The sequence below is a fragment of the Podarcis tiliguerta genome, assembly GCF_965153285.1.
Source record: "Podarcis tiliguerta genome assembly, chromosome: 14".
NCBI classification, from domain to species: Eukaryota; Metazoa; Chordata; class Lepidosauria; order Squamata; family Lacertidae; genus Podarcis; species Podarcis tiliguerta.
In genome coordinates this window covers 37,714,436-37,734,152 of record NC_139547.1, presented here as the reverse complement: position 1 = coordinate 37,734,152, position 19,717 = coordinate 37,714,436, and the positions used below count along the sequence as shown (strand labels likewise).

Sequence of the window (19,717 nt, the reverse complement as noted above, 5' to 3'; positions counted from 1 at the left end):
TATGAACCACGGGTGTGGCAACTTCCAACTAGATAAGGCCCTCCTTACAAGTGTTGATTGTACAGACAGACACCTGAATCTCTTGATTCTGAATTAAGATACTTTCTATTTCAAACAATATTTGAATTTTATTCTCTGCCAAGAAATGGATGCATTCATCCATAATTTCATTATAAACTTGTCAGGACAGGGAATTGTATTTACTTTTTGCTTAAAATTACCCAGTACAGTACAGATGGATGGCACTATATAAATATGTCCATCAGAGTTATTTTAATGGGACATTTGGTAGTCCACATGTCTCAGTATTGGTGATTTAAACACACAAGGTGATTTAAGACACAAAAGAACACTATTTGGACTCACAGCCTTGGCACACGATAATGAAGTGACAAAATGCAGCTGTTTATTGAGTAGTACATGATTCAACACATTCTGAATTTTCATTAACCCCACCTTTTTTTAATAATAAAAGCATCCTTTCTGGATACATAGTGTACTCCCCAGGCACCCCTTGAGAAAAATAATGGCACAGGTATAATTAAAACAGTAATAATTTAAGGCTTTGCTGGAAAACTGCTATCCAAAACAGAGGCACTGGTGAAAATGCACCTTTTAATACTTCAGCCCCAAGTAAAGCTTGAAGCTTTAGACAAGAGGAAGTCCATAACACAATGCAAATAGTGTCAGAGAAGCAAGTTTGAGCCAACTCTTCCCATGTTGCACCTTTTTAGAACAAATCCACCACAAAGCTCAAAGCCCACACCAAACTCTTCTTATTCCCTGTTCTACTGTGGGGTTTCCCCCTTTTTCTTTTGAGGTGCTGCACATTCTTGAAGAATGGCAATGAAGAATTTTTCTTCCCCAGTAGAGGTGAGTTTTTAGTCAAAACAATAACTTGGACAGAACTCCAAGCTACTTTTAATATCTGGCACAGAGCTTGTTTCTCAGAACCCATTTGCAAAATGTTTTCTGCTGGTACCTAGAGCCATTTTGCAAGAAAGGCCACTGGTTCTTTGGCAAGCCTGATGAACTTCTATATAGTTCTATAGTTCTAAAGGCAAGCCACTGCACTTGATGTTTAAAAAAAAGAACAAATCTTAAAGTACAGCTGGTCAGGAATCTAAATACATGAAGTTTAAGAGCCCCTCCCACCCCCTAAACCCACATAATGAAATTCCAGAAAACAATACAAAGTTATTGCAAAAAAATCTGAAGTCTGTGCACCAGGAGTATTGTATTGCAAAAATCCAGGAACCATCCCCAATTGGATGGAGTGAGTGAAAGAGACAAACAGAAGTCTCAAGGCAGCTACAATGCAAAGAAGAAACCAGGTGGGATAGTCTGTGCTTCCAGATGGGGTCACCAATATGTTATTTATACTTTCAACTGCAATAACCAGGGCTCCAACCTCTGCAGCCTTTCTCCATGTTTTCCTCTGCCTGCTACAATCAGGACTTTTAATTCTGAAGTACTGGTGGTGGGCAAGGTGAGGAGAACTAGAAGAATAAGGTGGGCAGCAAAGCAGCTGCAGCCTCACTCAGCATAGTTAAAGGTGCTGTCTCTGGGGAAGAGGAGTTGAAAACTATCCAAATTATAGGACGAAGTGGTCAATAAGGAAGGAAGGCAAATAGTCTAACAGAGTCAGCACAGAATTAGATAAGACTAGACACTTATAGGGCAGAAAGAACCTTGAGTACAAACAGCTTCTGTTGGAGGCTAATTATGGAGTAGAACACTACATTCTTAACCATCTCATTGGACAAGATTCAAGGTCTGATTATAGACAAGAGTGGTTTGGCTGAATTTTCAGATCATTCCATGCCATCCACAACTGCAAGTATATTGTCATTCAACATGCACCTTCCACTTTCAAGAGTTCAAAAAATGAATTCTTGCACAATACATTTTGACTACAATTACTCTCCAGAAGAGGATCTGCTTGCTTAGTAAGGTTCTCCCTTACAAGATGACAAAGGGCAGTTCTAGTCCACTGTTCAGGAAGATCTTTAGTCAGAGTTTAGACCAGCCTTCCTCCTTATCTAGCACAAATAAAATCCCCTCAGGGCTATAATACCTAATCTGTGCATCAAGAAAGCAATATTCTGCCTCAGAAGTGCATGAGATCAGGGTACTCTCAGAAGTCTGTTCTGCAACTTTAAAAGCCAGAGAATCTCAAGCTAACTTCTGCCACATGCTGAATATGCCAAACCACTAAGTGGCTCTTTCTTCAAGCAGCAGGAGGCTAAATTTCTGGTTCAAACCTTGAAAACTGTTTCTGTGCTGACTCCATTGTGGGGAGGGGGAAGGGAAGAGAACACTTTCCTTAATAGAAGGCAATGCTGGATTTGCCCCCAGGAGGGTTGAGGACTTTGTTGTGTGATCGTGGCCGTGGCCCCAGCCTGGGCTCATGATCATCCATTTTGGGTCCAGGCTCTTTGGTGCTCTCCTTCTTCTGTGGCTCTCTCTTTTCACTTGTATCTTCCACCTGTGGTCTTTGGTCTTCTGTAATTGTAAATTAAGATATGTTGTCAGGTGGCCATGCCAGAATATTCACCCAGTCTTATGACAATTATAGCTTGCATTACATGTATTTTACCCAGCTGCACTTTGTTCAGCCCCTAGTTAGCACTTCATTTCCATGTTAACAAGGTGATAGTTATGTCATGTATGCTGCGGAAGCATTGTGAAATGCTCCTCCCCAAGAATACTTTGCTAAAAAAAGCTTTACAAGGAGCATGGAAGTACTGAACACATGCACGCACACACACTCCTTTAAAAACGTATTTAATCAGCCCACCCAGCAGGCCACTATAATGGGGACACGAAGAAAGTATGAAAGTGTGTGCAGACCATTCCCAGGCCTTTAAGGAACAGATACAGTCACAACTGCAGATAGGCACACACTAAATACTTGTGGCTTATATTCCTCTCCCCACAAGTCTTTTCATTTAGGTTTATTGATCTGGAATAATAATAGCTGTGTCAAACATTGAATATAACAAACAACCCCCCAGAAAAAAACAGTTCTTCAAATACAAATTGGATACTGCCCTTGACTCATCCATCCTGGAAAGCCTATAGAAACAACAGGTGAACAACCTGTCACCTACAGAGTGGTCCCCGAGCCCTGTGCAGCTCATCAAGAACTATGCTCATCTACTTCTTAGTGGTAAGCCATATCCAAGAGAAAGTATAGTTTAAGCCATGAATTCATGGCAGAGGAAATGATTTAGCACAAGGTTAGTGCTACCGACTGTATAATAAGTAAGTAGAGGTAATCTCAGACAACTAGCTTAGGAGATGGTAATACACACTGGTAGATAGCTCAGATCAGATACATATTATTTGTCTCAGGCTTAGCTCTGGCATCCAGCAGAATAGCAACCCATTCCAGAATATTCTCATATAGTTATAGGAAGACTGAATTGTGGAGAATCTATTCTGTACTTTTAGAAGATGCACTGAATGCTTTTTATAAAATTTAGAAGATAGAGGTTTTTTTTAAAGGGAATTCAGATGCAGGGATCTCTTCAAATTGTAACTCTTTACAGGTACAGTGGAATCTCTACTCACGTACGGAATCCGTTCTAAAGGTCCATTCGTGAGTCGATACGGGGTCGCTGGGAGAAGTGCCGTTCTGTGTGTGCGCATTCAGCGACAGTGCCGTTCTGCGCATATGCAGACAGTGGCAGCTGCTTCTGCATGTGCACGAATTGCAGCAAACCCAGTATTTACTTCCGGGTTTGCTGTGGTTACGAGTTGGATTGCTTGCAAGTAGGGGCAATGGTAGTTGAGGTTGTACTGTACACACAAAATAAGCCAAGCAAACCCACTTCAAATCCATTTCACTCTCACATCCATATATTAAAAAATTGCAGTCAGAGGTGCATTTTCATATTCAATTTCTTGTGACAGAAATAAGAAATTCTCAGTAATATTTCAGCTCAAATTCAAGCTGTTGTAAAGCTGAAGATTTCTGAAGAATCTTTGACTATTTTGCTGAAGCATTTAAAGGACTCTTAGTTCATTCCAAAGAGCTTCTTGCTTTTCTACTTATGACACTGAATGTTGTAACTGTGGGTAACTAGCATCTAAGGAGCTGCTGACAGAGCCAGCAGCTGATCAAGTCATTTTTCCATTAGAAAGTTAACATACCAAAGATTGGTTTCTTTGGAAAATAAAAAACCCTCTTCAACCTAAAAGTGTTTTTTTGTGGATTCTGATAAATTTCATTTTAACAAGCCTCCCGTGAATTTTATTCATCCCACATATACTGAAAAGATAGGTTAAGTCCTCGATGTTTGTCTAGATTCTGTCTCCCTATAGCCACCCACAAGCTGCATTAGGCATCTGCAGTTGACAGAATGCCTACAATTACAAGTTTTCTGGGGCCTCAAGATCAGCCACAGAAGTCTTGCTTGCACACACTATTATTATTATTTGTTACTTTTGACACACAGAGAAGTGTCCCAAAGTGACCTACAGCCTGACACTATCACTATTTACTTTCAGGACCAGATAAAAATGTTTCTTTATACCCTGGCTTTTGTCCCTTAGTCTGGAGAGTTTTAGATATTTTTGGCGTCTTTCAGTGGATCGGATGTGTTACACCTGACTTTTATATGTATGAAAATGTTTTTCATTCTGCTCTTAGCTTTTCATTCTGTTTTGATTTCATACTAGTTTTAAAAGACAACCAACGCTTTGGAAATCTTCTGCTTCCCAGAAAACGTGTTCCACTTACCTTTGGGTTTTAGTTCTTGTGGCACATCCCCTCTGTCATTCAGGATAACAGCATGATCCTGTAAGGGGAAAAACACTTTTTAAAAACCAAGTTCTGTGGGAATGTATTGCCCCTTTTAAAAAAAGCAACTCTAGGTTTGCTTAGGCTTCCTTCAAGCAAGAAAGGCAAGCAATTTCTGCTACCACTCTCTTTTTTGAAGGGCAGAACTTCTAGCATGTAGCTGTTGGAATCTGCATTCGACCGAGCTGGTAAAGCTCATCTTCCTCCGGCCGAGTCCTTCGGAAATGCCCTGCAACGTGATTAACGACCTGAGCCTTTGATGAGGCTCCAGGCACATTCCCATTCAGCAGAGAATCAAAGCAGCACGTGGAAGTGATGAGATTTATGGCTACATCGCTATACTTTATTTCTTACTTTGCAGACAGAAAACACATCCTCTCTCTGTGAAAGGCAGAGAGCAACTGAACTAAACAAAGGAACAGGAAACCAGTAACGTCACATCCGTCTCCTGTCTTCCGTGAGACTTCAAACAGCCTGGAATGTCTCTGGAATGTAAACAGAGTCTTGTGACTCTAAGCAGCTGCACAGTGGCAAACAGAAACTAACCGTAGCTAGCATTTCTGCAGGGCTGTCTTCCACACATGAGGCAGAAGGGATTCTGCTTATTATAAGAACTCAAGAGACTGCTGGAGCAGGCCACTGGCCAATCTAGCCCAGCATCCTTATCTCACAGTGGCCAACATTTCTACTAGATAGATGTGCAATCTAATTCAACACTTTACAGTGGACAGAAGGCTGGGTCAGCATGATCAGGAATGAATGGAATGAATCAAAAGCTTCTCAATTCCATACCAAGGGCCCCCAGATTCAGCAACCTCAATTATACAAATGAATGCATGGCTGCTTCATTTACACAGATCGTTCTTCCTAAGATCTGATCTGAGTTCTCCTGTGGCTTTATTAAAAAGAAAAAAGGAAAAGGAAATGGGCAAAATCTACAATACCTTGGGTTTGTTTGGGTGAGCTTTGACAATGTCGACAGGCTGTGGAGACCCAAAAATATTGCTTGTTTTTCCACCGGGTGGATTTGTAAGATGACGAGAAGGATTAGGTTTATGGTCCTCAAATATTCCACTGTCCTTCCCACCTGCAAGACAGCAGTACTAATCGAAGTTACTAAGAACTTCTCCTTCAGATTCTTCCAGGTAGCTCATGATAAGCTCCAGGAGTCAGTCCATTATCAGCATTGTTTGTATTTTTAATTCCCTGTACAATGTGCACTGACTTTTAACCTAATAGGCTGGGAATCAACCAAAACTATTCTGAAGATGTGTAATGTGTAAAAGGTTCCACTGCTAGACAAGCTGCCCAGCTAGCACTGACTAGCATTTGTTATGCATGGGATCATTCCAGGAACGTTTATTCCACTTGATTTCCAATGTGACACAATACTGCAATAAGAACAGCTATATGCTGCAACAGTGTTTGCAAGTGGATGCAGACGCCAGCAGTATGGAAATGAACATGCATGGACAAGCTTCTAGAAATATTTTGACTCACCTTCATGCTCTAAAACTGAAGCCCATTGTTCAAATTGCTTTATACAATTTATTAAAAAGTAACCTCTTTGTTCACTGGGAGAGTGCCAAGAACTGCTTTTGCCTAAGCCACTATTTAATGCAGCACCGTCTAAATACCACAGCTGAAAGTTGGTATGCTACTACCATAAACAGAAAGCTTGAGTCCTACATCCCACACACCTCAACGTTTAGAAGTCCAATATCAATTATAAACCTGTGCTTTTAATATCAGCCAGCCTAGGTGGTATGAGATCAAACACCATATCTTACCACATCCTCGGCACAACAGTGGTATTTGGATGAGGGTGGCATGCACTGCAATCTGTTGCCACCATATTTAAATGATTATTTTCATCAAGTTTTATTATGCAGCCTTTCCAGGGTTGAATTACTGGTTTGGTCCCCCTCTGCCAAAGCACACACTTGCAATCTACATTTGTAAGATGCAATCTATATGGCAAGATTGTGCAAACTGATAAAACATCTGTTTGTCAGGCTGAATTACATCAGTTAGCAAAGCAGTGCAATTCATCTCTTGCATGCAAAATATTGGCTGAACACAACCTAAGCACGTCTTTGATTAACAAGGATAGTCTGAAACATACAGAGGCTTTCAAATACAATATGGTAAAACTCTGCTAGAATAGGGAAGGACAAAGTATAGGTTATGTATTCGCAGGCAAAGCCAAACCTGCCACTCCCTTACATAGAGTTTCTCAGGAAGATGACTCTCACCTGGAGGGTTTGTTCTCTTTGAAACGTTCGGAGTTTCTTCAGCTCCTCCAAATATGTTAGATGTCATTCTGTGCGGCCTGAAAGAGGAGTTTACTTCTTCTGGGCTTCCAAAGAGATTGCTGGAGCTTCCTCCAGGAGGTTGCAGGACCCTGTTTACAGAAAATAAATGATAGTCAGCCACGAGCACAGATAGCGTCCAGTCTGAATTATATAAGTGAAAACAGGCAATGTGCAACCAGACAAGTCTATGGAGAGATTTATCCAAAGGTTATGAGAGAGGGGAAGGAAATAACTCTCTGTTAGTAGGAAGCAGAAAGCTTAATGGTTCAAATGTTGCATACCGTCAGCCTACAGATTCTATTAACTTTGTCTCTACAAAGTTAACCTTTGCTTAAATTAGGGGTCTGCAAGGTTTACCTTGCCTGGGCCGGTTCACTCCAGCAGACATCCCTCGGTGGGCTGGGATTGTGAGTGCCTGCGCAATTTCCGGCGCCTGAGCATACACAATTTTCGGCACCTGCGCAGACGCAATTCCCAGCACCACAGAAGCGAGTCCCCATGCCGTGCTGCACCGGTTTAGTGCAGCACGTGGGGACTCACTGAGCAGGCAGCTCAGCTTGTGGGCCGGTTAAACAACCCCCATGGGTCGCTTGTGGCCCATGGGCCTTAGGTTGTCTACCCCTAGCTTAAATGCATAAAGAATATGATGGTCAGGATAAGTTTAAAGAGGGCAAATAATTTATAACTGTACATACTTCTCGACAAAAAAAAAGGGGGGGGAATCCCAAACTAGGTCTGTGCAAAGCATATCAGGCACCAATAAGAAGTTTGGCTTGATGCTTCTTGATGGATATTTTCCCATTGTTGGGTGAGGTCATTACCACACCCAAATTCAAACTGAACAAGAGTGCATGCATTTATTGCTTACAAATTTGTCCACACCCTTTTATAGGCTTTGTGACTAGCACAGCAGCATATACACATATTGTTAAGACTGTTGCAATCTGTTATTCAGCTTTCTGTGGAAAGAAACATTCCAGAACAAGGCCAAGGTTTGCAGGGAACGGAATGCAAATGACATTAAAGAATGCATTGTAAATGACCAGATAAGAGGTAGCTAGGACAGACACTCAGTACAATACATGCACAACAAAACTACAAGTTTTGACTCTCTATTGCTGACTGAAGTACCAAGCTGGTTCCATACAAATAGTCAATATCTATGCAAACATTTGCACTCTTGAAGCAATTTCACAATACAATGGAAGTTGATAGACTAATTCAAGGAAGAAGGTGGGGGGAAAGATGTTTCTTGTATCATTTGCCAGGAAGGAGACAAGAATGTGTTCAGATTTTGAGACACAGCTATACGGCATTCCAGACCATAAAACCTTTTCTCTCCAAAAGTCATGGAAGAGAATTTCCTGTGCAATCGGAGTGCCTGAATAAAGGGTTGGGTGCGGGTGGGGAGGAATAAACTAAGAATACAGTGGTACCTCGGGTTACAAACGCTTCGGGTTACGTGTTTTCAAGTTGTGGACCGCGGGAAACCTGGAAGTACCGGAAAGGGTTACTTCCAGGTTTCGCCGCATGCGCAGAAGTGCTAAATCGCGCTTTGTGCATGCACAGAAGCGCCAAATCACGTCATGCGTGTGTGCAGACGTGGCGCTGCATGTTACAAACACTGCAGGTTGCAGATGTGTCTCCGTCACGGATTACGTCCGCAACCCGAGGTTCCACTGTATCATTTTGCTTCTAAGTTACTGCTGCTTTCTTTCAACATGCCACAATGCAAACAAGTCTGCAGTGGTCATCACCTCTCTCTTCATCAAAATGAGAAAACAGAATCACTCATGCAATTTAAATTCAAACTTTCTCAACTGACAATGCAGTGCTTGGCAGTCTCGTGCCAATAATTTAGCTTTGGTTTCAACAATCCCCATCAGCTCCAACTAGCAAATGGCCGTGTTGGTGAAGGCTGGTTTAGAATGTTGGACTAGGACATCACTCAGGGTTCAAATCCTCACTAGGATTTGAGTTCGCAAGGGGATCTTGGGTCAATCACCATCTCTCAGCCTCACAGGCTTGTTGAAAGAATAAAATAGGGAGTGGGAGAGCCAAATATGCCCCCCTAACCTCCCTGGAGGAAACGTTGAATATAAATGCAAAAACAAAATAAATGAAAATAAATACTTGAAGATTGCATTTTGGACAACAAAAGGCTCTCTGATTAGAAGCGTCAGTATCATATCTGAGATCAGTGAACTACACATTTAGGCACTGTTCCAACACCACAGTTCCAAGCATTGCAACAGTAACATGAGTGTGCCTGACTGAAGATACACATTGTATACACAACAGAGAGGGTTTTCATTGCAAATTCTGCATGAATATTTTCAAGAAGCAGAAACTAATTCAGAAAGAAAGCATCATACAATGAGCACAAGTCCTTTCAGAAATATAGGCTGTTTGACACTAGTTGACACACAAATCCCAAATTGCCTGAGGAAAGAGGGTGGTTCCTACAGTCCTGGAAAGAGGCTGCAATGAATTCCCTCCTGAAGTAGTAAGGTTTAGATCCAGGTAACTATTAGGAAATATCTGTACAAACTCTGTACAAGGTTTCTCCTTGGAACGGAAAGTGCCTTAGTCACCTTGGTGATGAAACACTATCTTGTTGAGGAAGCTGGGAAGACTGGCATATTGTTTTACAGTGGCTCCTTACATTCTTGGAAGATCAGTCCCAGAAGGTGATGCTGAGAAATTGCTGTTCCATTCAATGGGGAGACAAGGTCTCATACTGTCTCCCAGGCTGAAATATTTTCATTTTAAATAGACTTTTAATACAGAACTCTGCTGCTCTTTAATAACTGATGATTTTAGTTATTTTTTACATCTGAAGTTTTATTGATGTGATTATTGTATTGCATATAGAACCCATTTCTTCTTCTTTGCCATATCCTATGAAGGTAGTGGCAGACTGTTCCTCTTTAGCTGGAAATGCTACTGCATAAACAATTCTGAAGAGAACAAAAAGGAACAAAACTTGAGCAAAAAAGTGCAAGTAAGGGATGCTTTTTAAAAATTCTGAGGAGCGTACTGCTAAAAATATTAAGACCAACAAGGAGTTCTTTAAATAAATTGGTATCACGAAACCGTCTAGGAAGACAGTTCGAACCTTGGATGACAAGGTAGTAAAAGGAATGTGAAAGGAGGATATGGAGAAGTTGAATGAATTATTTGCCTCTGCAGATCCCAGTGCCTGAACCAGTATCTCACTAAGGTCTCCTCAGGAGGCTTAGCCATCAAGGAATAAGGGGAGGGATCCTCTTGTGGACCACAAATTTGTTAACTTGGACGAAGCAAAGATGTAGAAAGTGAATAGAGACAAGATTTTCTCATGGACATCTAATGAAGCTTAATGTTGGAAGATTCACAACAGTTAAACTACGGCCATTGCTCCCACAGGAGGCAGTGATGGCCATCAACCTAGATAGCTTTGAAGGATTGGAGAAATTCATGGAGGTGAGGACTATCTAGGGCTAGTTGCCATGATGACTATGCTCTGCTTGTACACTTGGAGGCAGCAACGCTTTTGATTACCCGTTGCTGGAAACCCACAGGAGAGGAGAGTTCTTGTGTGCTCAAATTATGCTTGTGAGTTTCCCACAGGCATCTGGTCGGCCCCTGCCCTGATCCAGCAGGCTCTTCTTAAATCTCTTACCTCATGTATTCCAGGGCTGAGCTCTGAGTCAGAAAATTCAATCCCAATCCCTTGTGCTTTCAATAAGCATGATGTCCTCACAGTATTGCAAACACCAGGAGTAAGTTCCTTGAGCATTCTGATAATGTAAAAAATCCTCTAAATTTCAAAAATCTTCCTGACACTAATTCAGTATGCATATATTGTTATATTTTGATGAGTCACCTTGTGCAAAAGGGCATCTAGGCAATTAAAAAAAAATATTAATCACTGATATCCAAAATAATGATGTCACTCAAATGAAACACTACTTTCTAACCAGTGTGTGTTCAGGTGGCAAGATTTGATTTAAGTAATCCATTGTTATCAAAGTCTGTCTACATATGCTGGTCTAAGTTATAGGGATGGAGGAGGAGAGGAGATACAGAATCCAGGTTTTCTCCAAGGTTATTGCTTCATGAGAAAAGTCAAGAACTCTAGGTTGGTTGAAGCAGAGATTAATAGGCAGTTTTAGAATTAATGTTTTTTGTCTCTGGCAAGAAGCAAAACTCTCTAAAGGTAGAGGAACGCAGCAAGATGTTGACTTTGAAGTGAGTTTTGGCTTCTGGAAAACAGAGCCTGGTGTCACAACTGAGCCTTCCTGAAAAAAATCATACCAGACAGTGCGGTCTGGTGCCCTTTAAGCACAGCAGCCACCTCCTACAGCAAAAATCTATTCTGAAACACTGGGTGGCATGAATTATTAAACCCCAAAGGGTCCAAAAGGAGGAGGAGTGCTAATGAGTCTGTTATTCAAATCTCAACAGACTGATCCACCTCCATGAAGTTACATATCATGGCAATAGTAGAAATATATTAGGTACTTACAATTCTAATCGCCAATCCAGTACAATTAAAATATTCAATTTTTATTTTGGAGATTAAGCAGCTGCATTGAAGTTTAGGTCAGCAATCAATCAGGACCACTTTGAGATTAAGTAATTGTGAAGCGGGAGACTAGCCCATCTAGGTTACCTTAGCATGTAAAACAATCGCCGCTACAATAGTTCCACTGCCATTATAGAAACCAGTGTTCGAGTCTTCCAGCTTATAAGCATCAGAAGTGTTCTGCATACAAAGCAATGCACATGGACAGACAAAGCAAACGAAGTTCAGAGAAGACCCAATGTGATCTAGTAGAGAGTTAGTATTTAATTGGAAGACCTGGGTAGGGCAGTCAGTACATCTGGCATCATCTAGGCCATATTGCATCATATATTGAGTTATGTGGCAAACAGTCTTCTCTTAGGAAAACATTTTGCATGAACTGAATAGAAGCCTATCAGCAGCCAGGTTTCAGCAACTCCCAAGTCTCTTAGGCGAGGACAGTCAGAAATTATATGGACCTACTAATAAAAGCTAGGTGATTCTTGCACAATAAATGTGACATATAAATGAATTGTCAAATGAGCATATCACTCTTTCTCTCTCTCACACACACGGGGTGGTTAATTCACAAAGTGAGTTCAGCATTCAAAGCAATCCAAGTGATTACTATACTAGACACAGGTAAAAATGAGATCCAGTGGAAGTAGTAAGATGTCTAACTCAGTGCAGTTGGTTTCTTCTCTCCCGGTAACCTGAATCAATTTCATTTATATGCAATACATGCTCCAGACAAGGACAAATCCATTGATAGCCTCCAATAATAGGCAAAATCAAAACCAACTCATTCCACCTACACATGGGCATGGCCAGAGGAAGCAGAAGAAAGGCAGGACACCTTATCATAAATACTACTCCAGTTGCAACCACAACAAAGCTAATTCCAGGCATCAGTGCTATACTTTCTTTCTCAGGCAGGCCTTGGGATGTTTAATACAGCATTTTGGGTGTGAACGCATTAAGTTTGCATCTACGTATACAGTATAGCATTTCAGAGGGGAGTTCAGAAACAGCACCATACATTATCACTAGATTCCTTATGACTGCCAAACAATGTGGATCAGCATTGTTGCCTTGATTTGGTGTATTCAGATTCCGTATTTAAAACTTTCGTCAGTCACCTTAAGTTTTTCTGCTGGGAGGAAAAAGGCAGGCAAGACATTTAAAAAAACCAACACACCACCCAGAAATATAAGTATTACCCTTCTTTATTTTGCTTGAGCAGGCTAGTGAAAAGGGCGGGCATCATAAAGCTTTTGTTCTCTTTAAAACAAAACAAAAAAACGCCCCAAACCTCCGCCACACCCCTTACAGAAGTCCTTTTACTCAGAAGCAAGCCCGGCGATTTCATCAGGGTTACTCCCACGTATCCCTGCAAAAGATTGCCGCCTCAGCGATAGGTAAGAAATCCGGTTTCCGACGGCACCACAAGGCCTCCTACCTGAACCGGCATATTGCCACACCCCCACCCCCACTCTCAAAGCGCAGCAAGGCCGAACTGGAAACGCACGGCTTTAATTCGAATCGAAAGCGTCCGCCTCGGTCTGCTTTTACAACCCACAACATGCCCTTAGAAAAACGGCGTTCTCTTTTTTCCCCCTCGTTTGCAGCGAGGTGGCTCCGCCAAGTCACCAGCTTCCGCCCCTGAGGAGCCTCCCCTCAGCCACAAGGGCGGGAAACGGAGCGAGGGACCCCGGCGTCTCCTCCCCCCCCCCCCACGAAGGAAGGCCGCTCTTCCTCAGAGGAACGAGCACATTTACCTCGAGCTGGGTTTCGCCGAGTCGGTCTCGGGTCCCTGAAACATGGTGGCGGGAGCGGCGGCGACCAACGGCCTAACGGATGCTAAGCAACGCGCTCCTCAACTGCGAGCGGAGCTAGAGCTCCGCGCTTGTGATTTCCTCAGGCAGGGCGCCCGGGAGGTCTTTAAAAGCCGATTGGCCGTCGGAGCCGCCGCTCACGGACAGCCAACCAACCGACGACTCGGTGATCTGTGCCCAATGAGCGCAATACAAAGGATGGGGTTTGGGGCGGGAAGAAGGGGCGTGATGCCTGAAGCGCGGGCGGAGTTTTCCGCGCTCTCATTGGAAGGAGTGAATTGAAGGGCAGAGTGTTTGAGGACCGGGACATTCGCAGGGAAACCAAAATGCTTGTTTGCGAAGCTATTGTAATACCAACCTTACTGTATGCTTGTGAAACATGGACCATTTATAAACACCATCTCCAACTCCTCAAAAGATTCCATCAACGGTGTCTCCGAAAATTGTTACACATCACTTGGGAAGACTGGAGAACTAATACCAGAAGCAAAATCTACACACTTTCAGCTGTTTGCAATGAGCAAATCAAACAAAAGCAATTGAAATAGCTCAACACAACGAATACAAACAATGAAGCCCTTGAGACAACACCTGTTGTATTTGTGCTTTTGGGTGGGATTCTGTTCAGGGGGTTGAATAATAGTGAGACTGGAGAAGTCTGTGTTGCAATTTCAGCTGAATTTGGGGAAATTACTTGAAGCATCCATTATGTTGAGCTATTTAAATTGCTTTTGTATGATTTGCTCATTGCAAACAGCTGAAAGTGTATATTTTGATAATAAACCTGATTTGCAATGAGGGTTGAATAATTTTGATTGCAAGTGTAGATGATAGTGCACTGCTAACAGTTTGGATGTGCAACACAGATTACCATATACTATACAATATGCTCCCCCATCACCCTTTCCCCTCAAGCTGCAGATATTTCTTGCTGTTGTCAATAATCCAGCCTTGAGTGCCAGAAAATTTAAAACTGAATTGTAACAAAATGGTGTTCAGTGAAACTCCTGTTCAGGATTCCCTTCAGCGAGCCATGGCCCCTTGTACAGGATGCTCTATTTCCCCTCATTTATTGGTTTCTCTTCAATCAGCATTCTGTGGACACTGTGCATTCTTGGTCCTCATCAGGCTGTTTTTGGGGACCCCCCCAAGAATTTTTCTCCTCCAAAAGACTTATTGTTCTTCTGCAAACCTTGGGAACCCTCCAAATATACTGTGCATGGGTGGTGCCATTTTGGCTATGTAAGTATTGGAGCTCAGCCCCAAACATAAAAATAGGTAGGGTAACTTGAAGGGCCTGTAATCTAAGGATGGGTGTTTTCCACTACACAGATCTAAGTACATAACATTTAGAGGACTTATTTTCCCCCTGTTCCACTGAGGTAGCGGTTCAAGTCATATTCCCAGTCAGAAGAAAATCTATCAGTGCTTAGGGTAAAGATGACAGCAAACACATGACTTAGACCAAGGATTAGTATGTATTTATGCACAATCATAAAAACAACTTTACAAGTTGAATTGAAAATTGAAAACAGAAGAAGTTAACAGCTTTTGTATATTGTATTAAATAACCCAAACACCTTTTCCTTTTCCAAAATTGGTAAAGAATAAATAATATAATTTACAATATGGTACAAAAAAATAATCAGTTAAGGACAGGCATTCTTGCTTTATACATACACTATATATGTATATTTATTATCTATAAAACAAATTCACATCTCAAAACAAGACAGAAAACCTTTAGATGATATGGCTTAACTATTATTAAAATATACAGCAACAAAGTCTGCTGTCAAACCCACAAGCTCTAAAGCCAGTTATCACATTTTGGCAACTAATGATAACTTACTGCTGTAGTGCTTGCAAACGTTTTCACTTGTTTAGCATTTACAGATCACTGGGAAATCTGGAGAATTGAGTTTTTAAAAGGGCTCGGTAACTCAAAAGTGCAGTATTTTCCTTACAAATTTATCCAACTTCTTTGTGTGTGTGTGCATATGCGTGCATGTGATTAAAAAAGTAAACCCAAAATGAAATACTAAAATCCAACTGTCAAGTCAAAAAGTCAATGGACAAGACATCTTGGCTGATATGATTTGACCTAAGTTGCTGGCGGGAAAGCATTAAAGATAGGAGAGCGATAATGAAAAAGGTTGTGTAATGCCAACTTTAAACAACTTTGCTTTAAAAAACAACCACCGTGTTGTTTGGACACAATTCATAGGGAATTTGCTCCTCCAAAATTTTTGTTAATTTCAATGGACTTTGTGGAATGAAGTTACTGTTAAGTTCTATGCTAGTGATTACAGAAAAATATTCAGAGGAGTTAACTGGCCTATCAAAATGCAATGCAGAAGCAATATAGGCACTCAGAATCTGGCCAATAAATTAGGTTGTATTCTTCTTTTAAAAATTTTCAGGCTAGGAATATTAGTATCTGATTCCCAGTGCCCTATTCTGTGTATCTACAATAGTGATGGGGAAGCTGTGGCCCTCCAGATGTTACAACTCACACCAGCCCAGGTAGCATGGCCAATGAATGGTCAGGGATGATGTCAGATGGCATCCAGCAACATCTGGAAGGCCAGAGATTCCCTATCCCTGGTCTACAAGACATATTTTTCTTCACTGCATATTTTTCCAATGAAGTAGACCAATTTATAATACACCTGTTAACAAACCATGTGATAGCAGAAAAAAACTGAAGCATAGAGTTTTTCAGGAACCTCACTCATGAATGGAAACCAGCTATATCCACAGAACAACCTTCTCTCAATGCCTCAGGCAAATGTGAAGGTAAGGCAAGAGGACAATTCACCTTCAAAGTAGTTGGGTCTGCAGATAGTTTGTCTCAAAATACATTTCAGCAAGTTTCAAACAAAGTAAAAGTTCATTATTAGTTCAAAGGGGCTGAAACAGTACAATTCAAAACCAACTCCTGCATTCAAAAAGTCAGTGGCAGCCCTAGAATCAATGTTGTGTCTCAAATGTATGGATGCTTTGGTAACTCAACACCAGAAAGCTCCAAAATGGACACATTACTAATGCTTCATTGAAGAGTAGCAGCAGTTACTGACTCAAAGTTAAACATTATTATTGGTTTTTTATTTCAAGTGCACAATCTTAATTGTTCATGTAATTTTATATGCAAGATAAAAGGCCAAATGGCCAGTGTTTATAATCTTTATTGACTCCTATCTTTAGAAACTGGAAAGGTGATTAGCAAGAATTTGGAAACTGAATTTGCATGGGAAAAATACTTTGGGAGAAAGAGGAGTTGATATAGAAACTTTACTACATAACTGTTTAGAATTGGACAATTGGCTCCTTGTTCTGTCTACTTTTCTGATGCTCTGGTTCTGTTTTAGGCAACAAAGGATATTAAAATCTGCAGGCCTCGTCATTGATAAAAATAGCTATGACACAACATTCTATCTTTTCTCAAACGGAGGAAGCTGGTGGCAGAAGGTAAATCTGTCAGCACACAAAGGACAAATTTGTAGATCCCATTAAGCTGTAAGGCTGGTAAATAATCTGGGCACATGGAGGGATTCATAAGCTTGCTACAAATCCAACCTTTTAGAAATAGGAGGAATGGAAATGGTGGGGCGTAAGAGACTATAATCAAAAATGTTTCTGAACTATAGAACTATACCCCCATCAGTCCCAACAAGTATGGCCAATGGATAGGGGTGATAGGAATTGCAGTTCAGCAACACCTGGAGGGCCAACGGCTCCCTACATCAGAAACAGAATGTTAAGAATGATTTCATTAAAAAACCAACCCACCCACACCTGCAGACCTATAACGAATTAACGTAAATGTCCACAGGCAATGTCTCACATGAACAAAGGCCTTTTATGGACGATAGAACTGATAACATTTCAAGGACGGATCAGAAAATGGGCTCTACCTGAAATGCTCCTGCAAAAAAAATGCAGACAGGTTTTGGCACAGCGGTATCTAGGCCATGTTGCTAAATGCATAATCAGAAATCACCATACACAAAGAGTCCAAATTTTCTTCTATAATGAAAAGCCTTCACACACTCACATGAATGTAGCACTGCATTTTACAAAACATTCTGTCTGCTTTTAGAAGAGAATAAGCAAGCCCCAGCACACAAAGAGCTCTGTATGGGGCTTTCAAAACTGCTGGACCACTAGTCTGATAATCAGTAACAGGGGATGGCAAGAATGCTTTTGCCCTGAAGTATTACAAATGTGTGCTCCTAAGTAACCATGGCAGAATCCTAAAAAGAGGGATTATTTGCAAAAAACTACAATGATGTCAGGGAAGGACAATGCTATGATAATCCCACGAAAGTATACATGATTCTGATATTCTCCTACGAAAACTGAAGTTGTGGACAGTTTCCTGTTCAGGTGATGAGCTCAGCCATTCAAGAGATGAACACAAATATAACACAAATTAAGTCTTTAAACCTAGGACAGCCTTTCCAGTTCTGCAAATATGCAGAGCTTGGAAATACACTAGCAGACTGCTTGACTGCCCTTGAAGATAGAATGATTCAGGAACAGTTTCAGAAAATGGGTCCTGATTCCGGTCCCAGAAATGCAGGAACCATTGGAAATTGGCAGTGACTTTTAGGTCCCTTTGCCAGGGAAAGTCATTCTGGTGAGACCACCTCACCACTGTGGGCAGGCTTCCAAAGTCACCTTCCCATCTAATGCTTGATAAAGACAGTAAAGGGTGAGGAGTTATCACCAGAGAACAGGGCATCTTTGCAAAGCAGAGTTCCAGCTAGTATTTTTTTTAAATCTGCTTAATTTCACACTAGTATTGATTAAAGGTTTCCCATTACCCACAAGTGAATAGCATATCCTAAAGAATGCAATTTATATAGGCTTTCATGTAGGAGCTGAACAACTTGAACTGCCATGTGGGAATTAACTTTACAAAAGTGGAATAGCAGCTTTCTCACCTCATTTGCTGGACAAAGTTAAAGCATTACCTTTCTACTGTCACAGGAAAGAGTACTGTAAAATGCTTTCTTCTTGAAGACTTCATAAGATAAAGCAAGTGAATATTTAAAAGGGAAGGAGGAAAATATGCAGAGAAGTTAACAAGGGGAAAGAGAATGAATTGGGAGTGAGGTTAGAGAGCCTCCTGAAAAAGTTTCTAGTCTTCAAGAGAAAAATGGAATATTAAGAGCCCTTGGGGAGTAAAACTAAAACTAAAAGCAAGCAAGCAGAATCAGCCAAAGGGATGCTGGTTAAGGTGGTGTGCGTATATTCATGTGCACAGGCACACCGGCACACCACACCCATCTACAAGAATAAGGAAAGGAGCTTTCTTAAGGGGCTCTCAGATCCTACTCCAGTTTTTCTTTCTAAAGTAGGAACAGACACAGCACTTTTCACGCCATGCTGGAATGTTGATGAATGTGAGTGAGTCCAAAAGGAATTCTGGTAAAAGCAAAGTGGTATTAACTGCTGCCTGACAGGAAAGTGCAAGGAATTATCAATCTGACTGACTGGTCAGCAATGCCAATTGTGATAGACCAAGAGAGGAGTATATTCATTCATTTTTTAAAAAAAAAGATTAAAAAAATAGCATACCATCTTATCACCCCCACCCTCCAGCTTAAATGCGGATATGACAACAAGGGTTTGGTTTACTGTATAAAAACATAGCTTGTTGGATTTCTTGCCCAGAGCATAAATCCGGGGCTGTCTTGTAAACTCCACTAGTACTGTAATCAGCTTACACATGTCATTTCCTATAATACTGCTCCCAGTTGTATTGTTCCTAGCATATTGCACATTCCAGGAACTGTAGACTGTTGAAGACAACACTGATCTTCTTATGAGGCATGCTCTAATCAGGACAACAAAAGTATCCACTGCATAGCTATGACATCACTTCTCTCCAGGTTACATAGCTAGTTCAATGGTTTCCACCAGCCAGCTGGGTGAATGTGCTCACTGAGAGAGGTCACCAATGGGAGGGCCATCACTTCCTCCATCAAAGTGGATCTCTCGGCGGTTTGGCTCAGGTATTGACAGCTCCTGGGCAAGGTCGTTGAAACGAGATATGTAATCTATACTGTTCTCATTCATCATGCAAGCCAGCTGGGAATCTACTATCTAGAAGCAAAGAAGGGGATGGGGGAGAAAAGAGAGGGTAGGTTATTTACAGTTTAGGTCTTGCCACTTTTGCTTGGCCGTATCAGAAAGTCTGGAG

The 19,717-nt window shown here is 41.3% G+C and overlaps 2 protein-coding genes across 6 annotated transcripts in view; both read right to left on the bottom strand.

Annotated features, from left to right (window-relative positions):
* Positions 1–384: 384 nt before the first annotated feature.
* Positions 385–13,610, bottom strand: JPT2 (Jupiter microtubule associated homolog 2). Its single transcript, XM_083412585.1, has 5 exons — positions 13,450–13,610; positions 7,063–7,211; positions 5,752–5,894; positions 4,748–4,805; positions 385–2,505 (listed from the first exon to the last, which is right to left on the bottom strand). Exons 1-5 carry the CDS (start codon positions 13,491–13,493, stop codon positions 2,327–2,329), a joined length of 573 nt encoding a protein of 190 aa, XP_083268711.1. The 5' UTR covers positions 13,494–13,610; the 3' UTR covers positions 385–2,326.
* A 1,355-nt stretch (positions 13,611–14,965) lies between these two features.
* CRAMP1 (cramped chromatin regulator homolog 1) overlaps positions 14,966–19,717 on the bottom strand; it is a 41,122-nt gene continuing 36,370 nt past the window's right edge. For all 5 annotated transcript variants that reach the window (XM_083412497.1, XM_083412495.1, XM_083412499.1 and 2 more), the window contains exon 21: positions 14,966–19,620. In XM_083412497.1, coding sequence (XP_083268623.1) covers positions 19,456–19,620 — 165 coding nt within the window. In that variant the 3' untranslated portion in view covers positions 14,966–19,455. The remainder of the gene's footprint in view (positions 19,621–19,717) is intronic.

Excerpts from the sequence above, each read along its gene's own strand:
- JPT2 (XM_083412585.1), bottom strand. The coding sequence starts at position 13,493 with ATGTTTCAGGGACCCGAGACCGACTCGGCGAAACCCAGCTCGAG. Across the intron at positions 5,895-7,062 it reads AAAGAGAACAAACCCTCCAG|GTGGGAAGGACAGTGGAATA; the intron begins GTGAGAGTCATC and ends GCTGTCTTGCAG. Across the intron at positions 4,806-5,751 it reads CTCACCCAAACAAACCCAAG|GATCATGCTGTTATCCTGAA; the intron begins GTATTGTAGATT and ends TTCCCCTTACAG.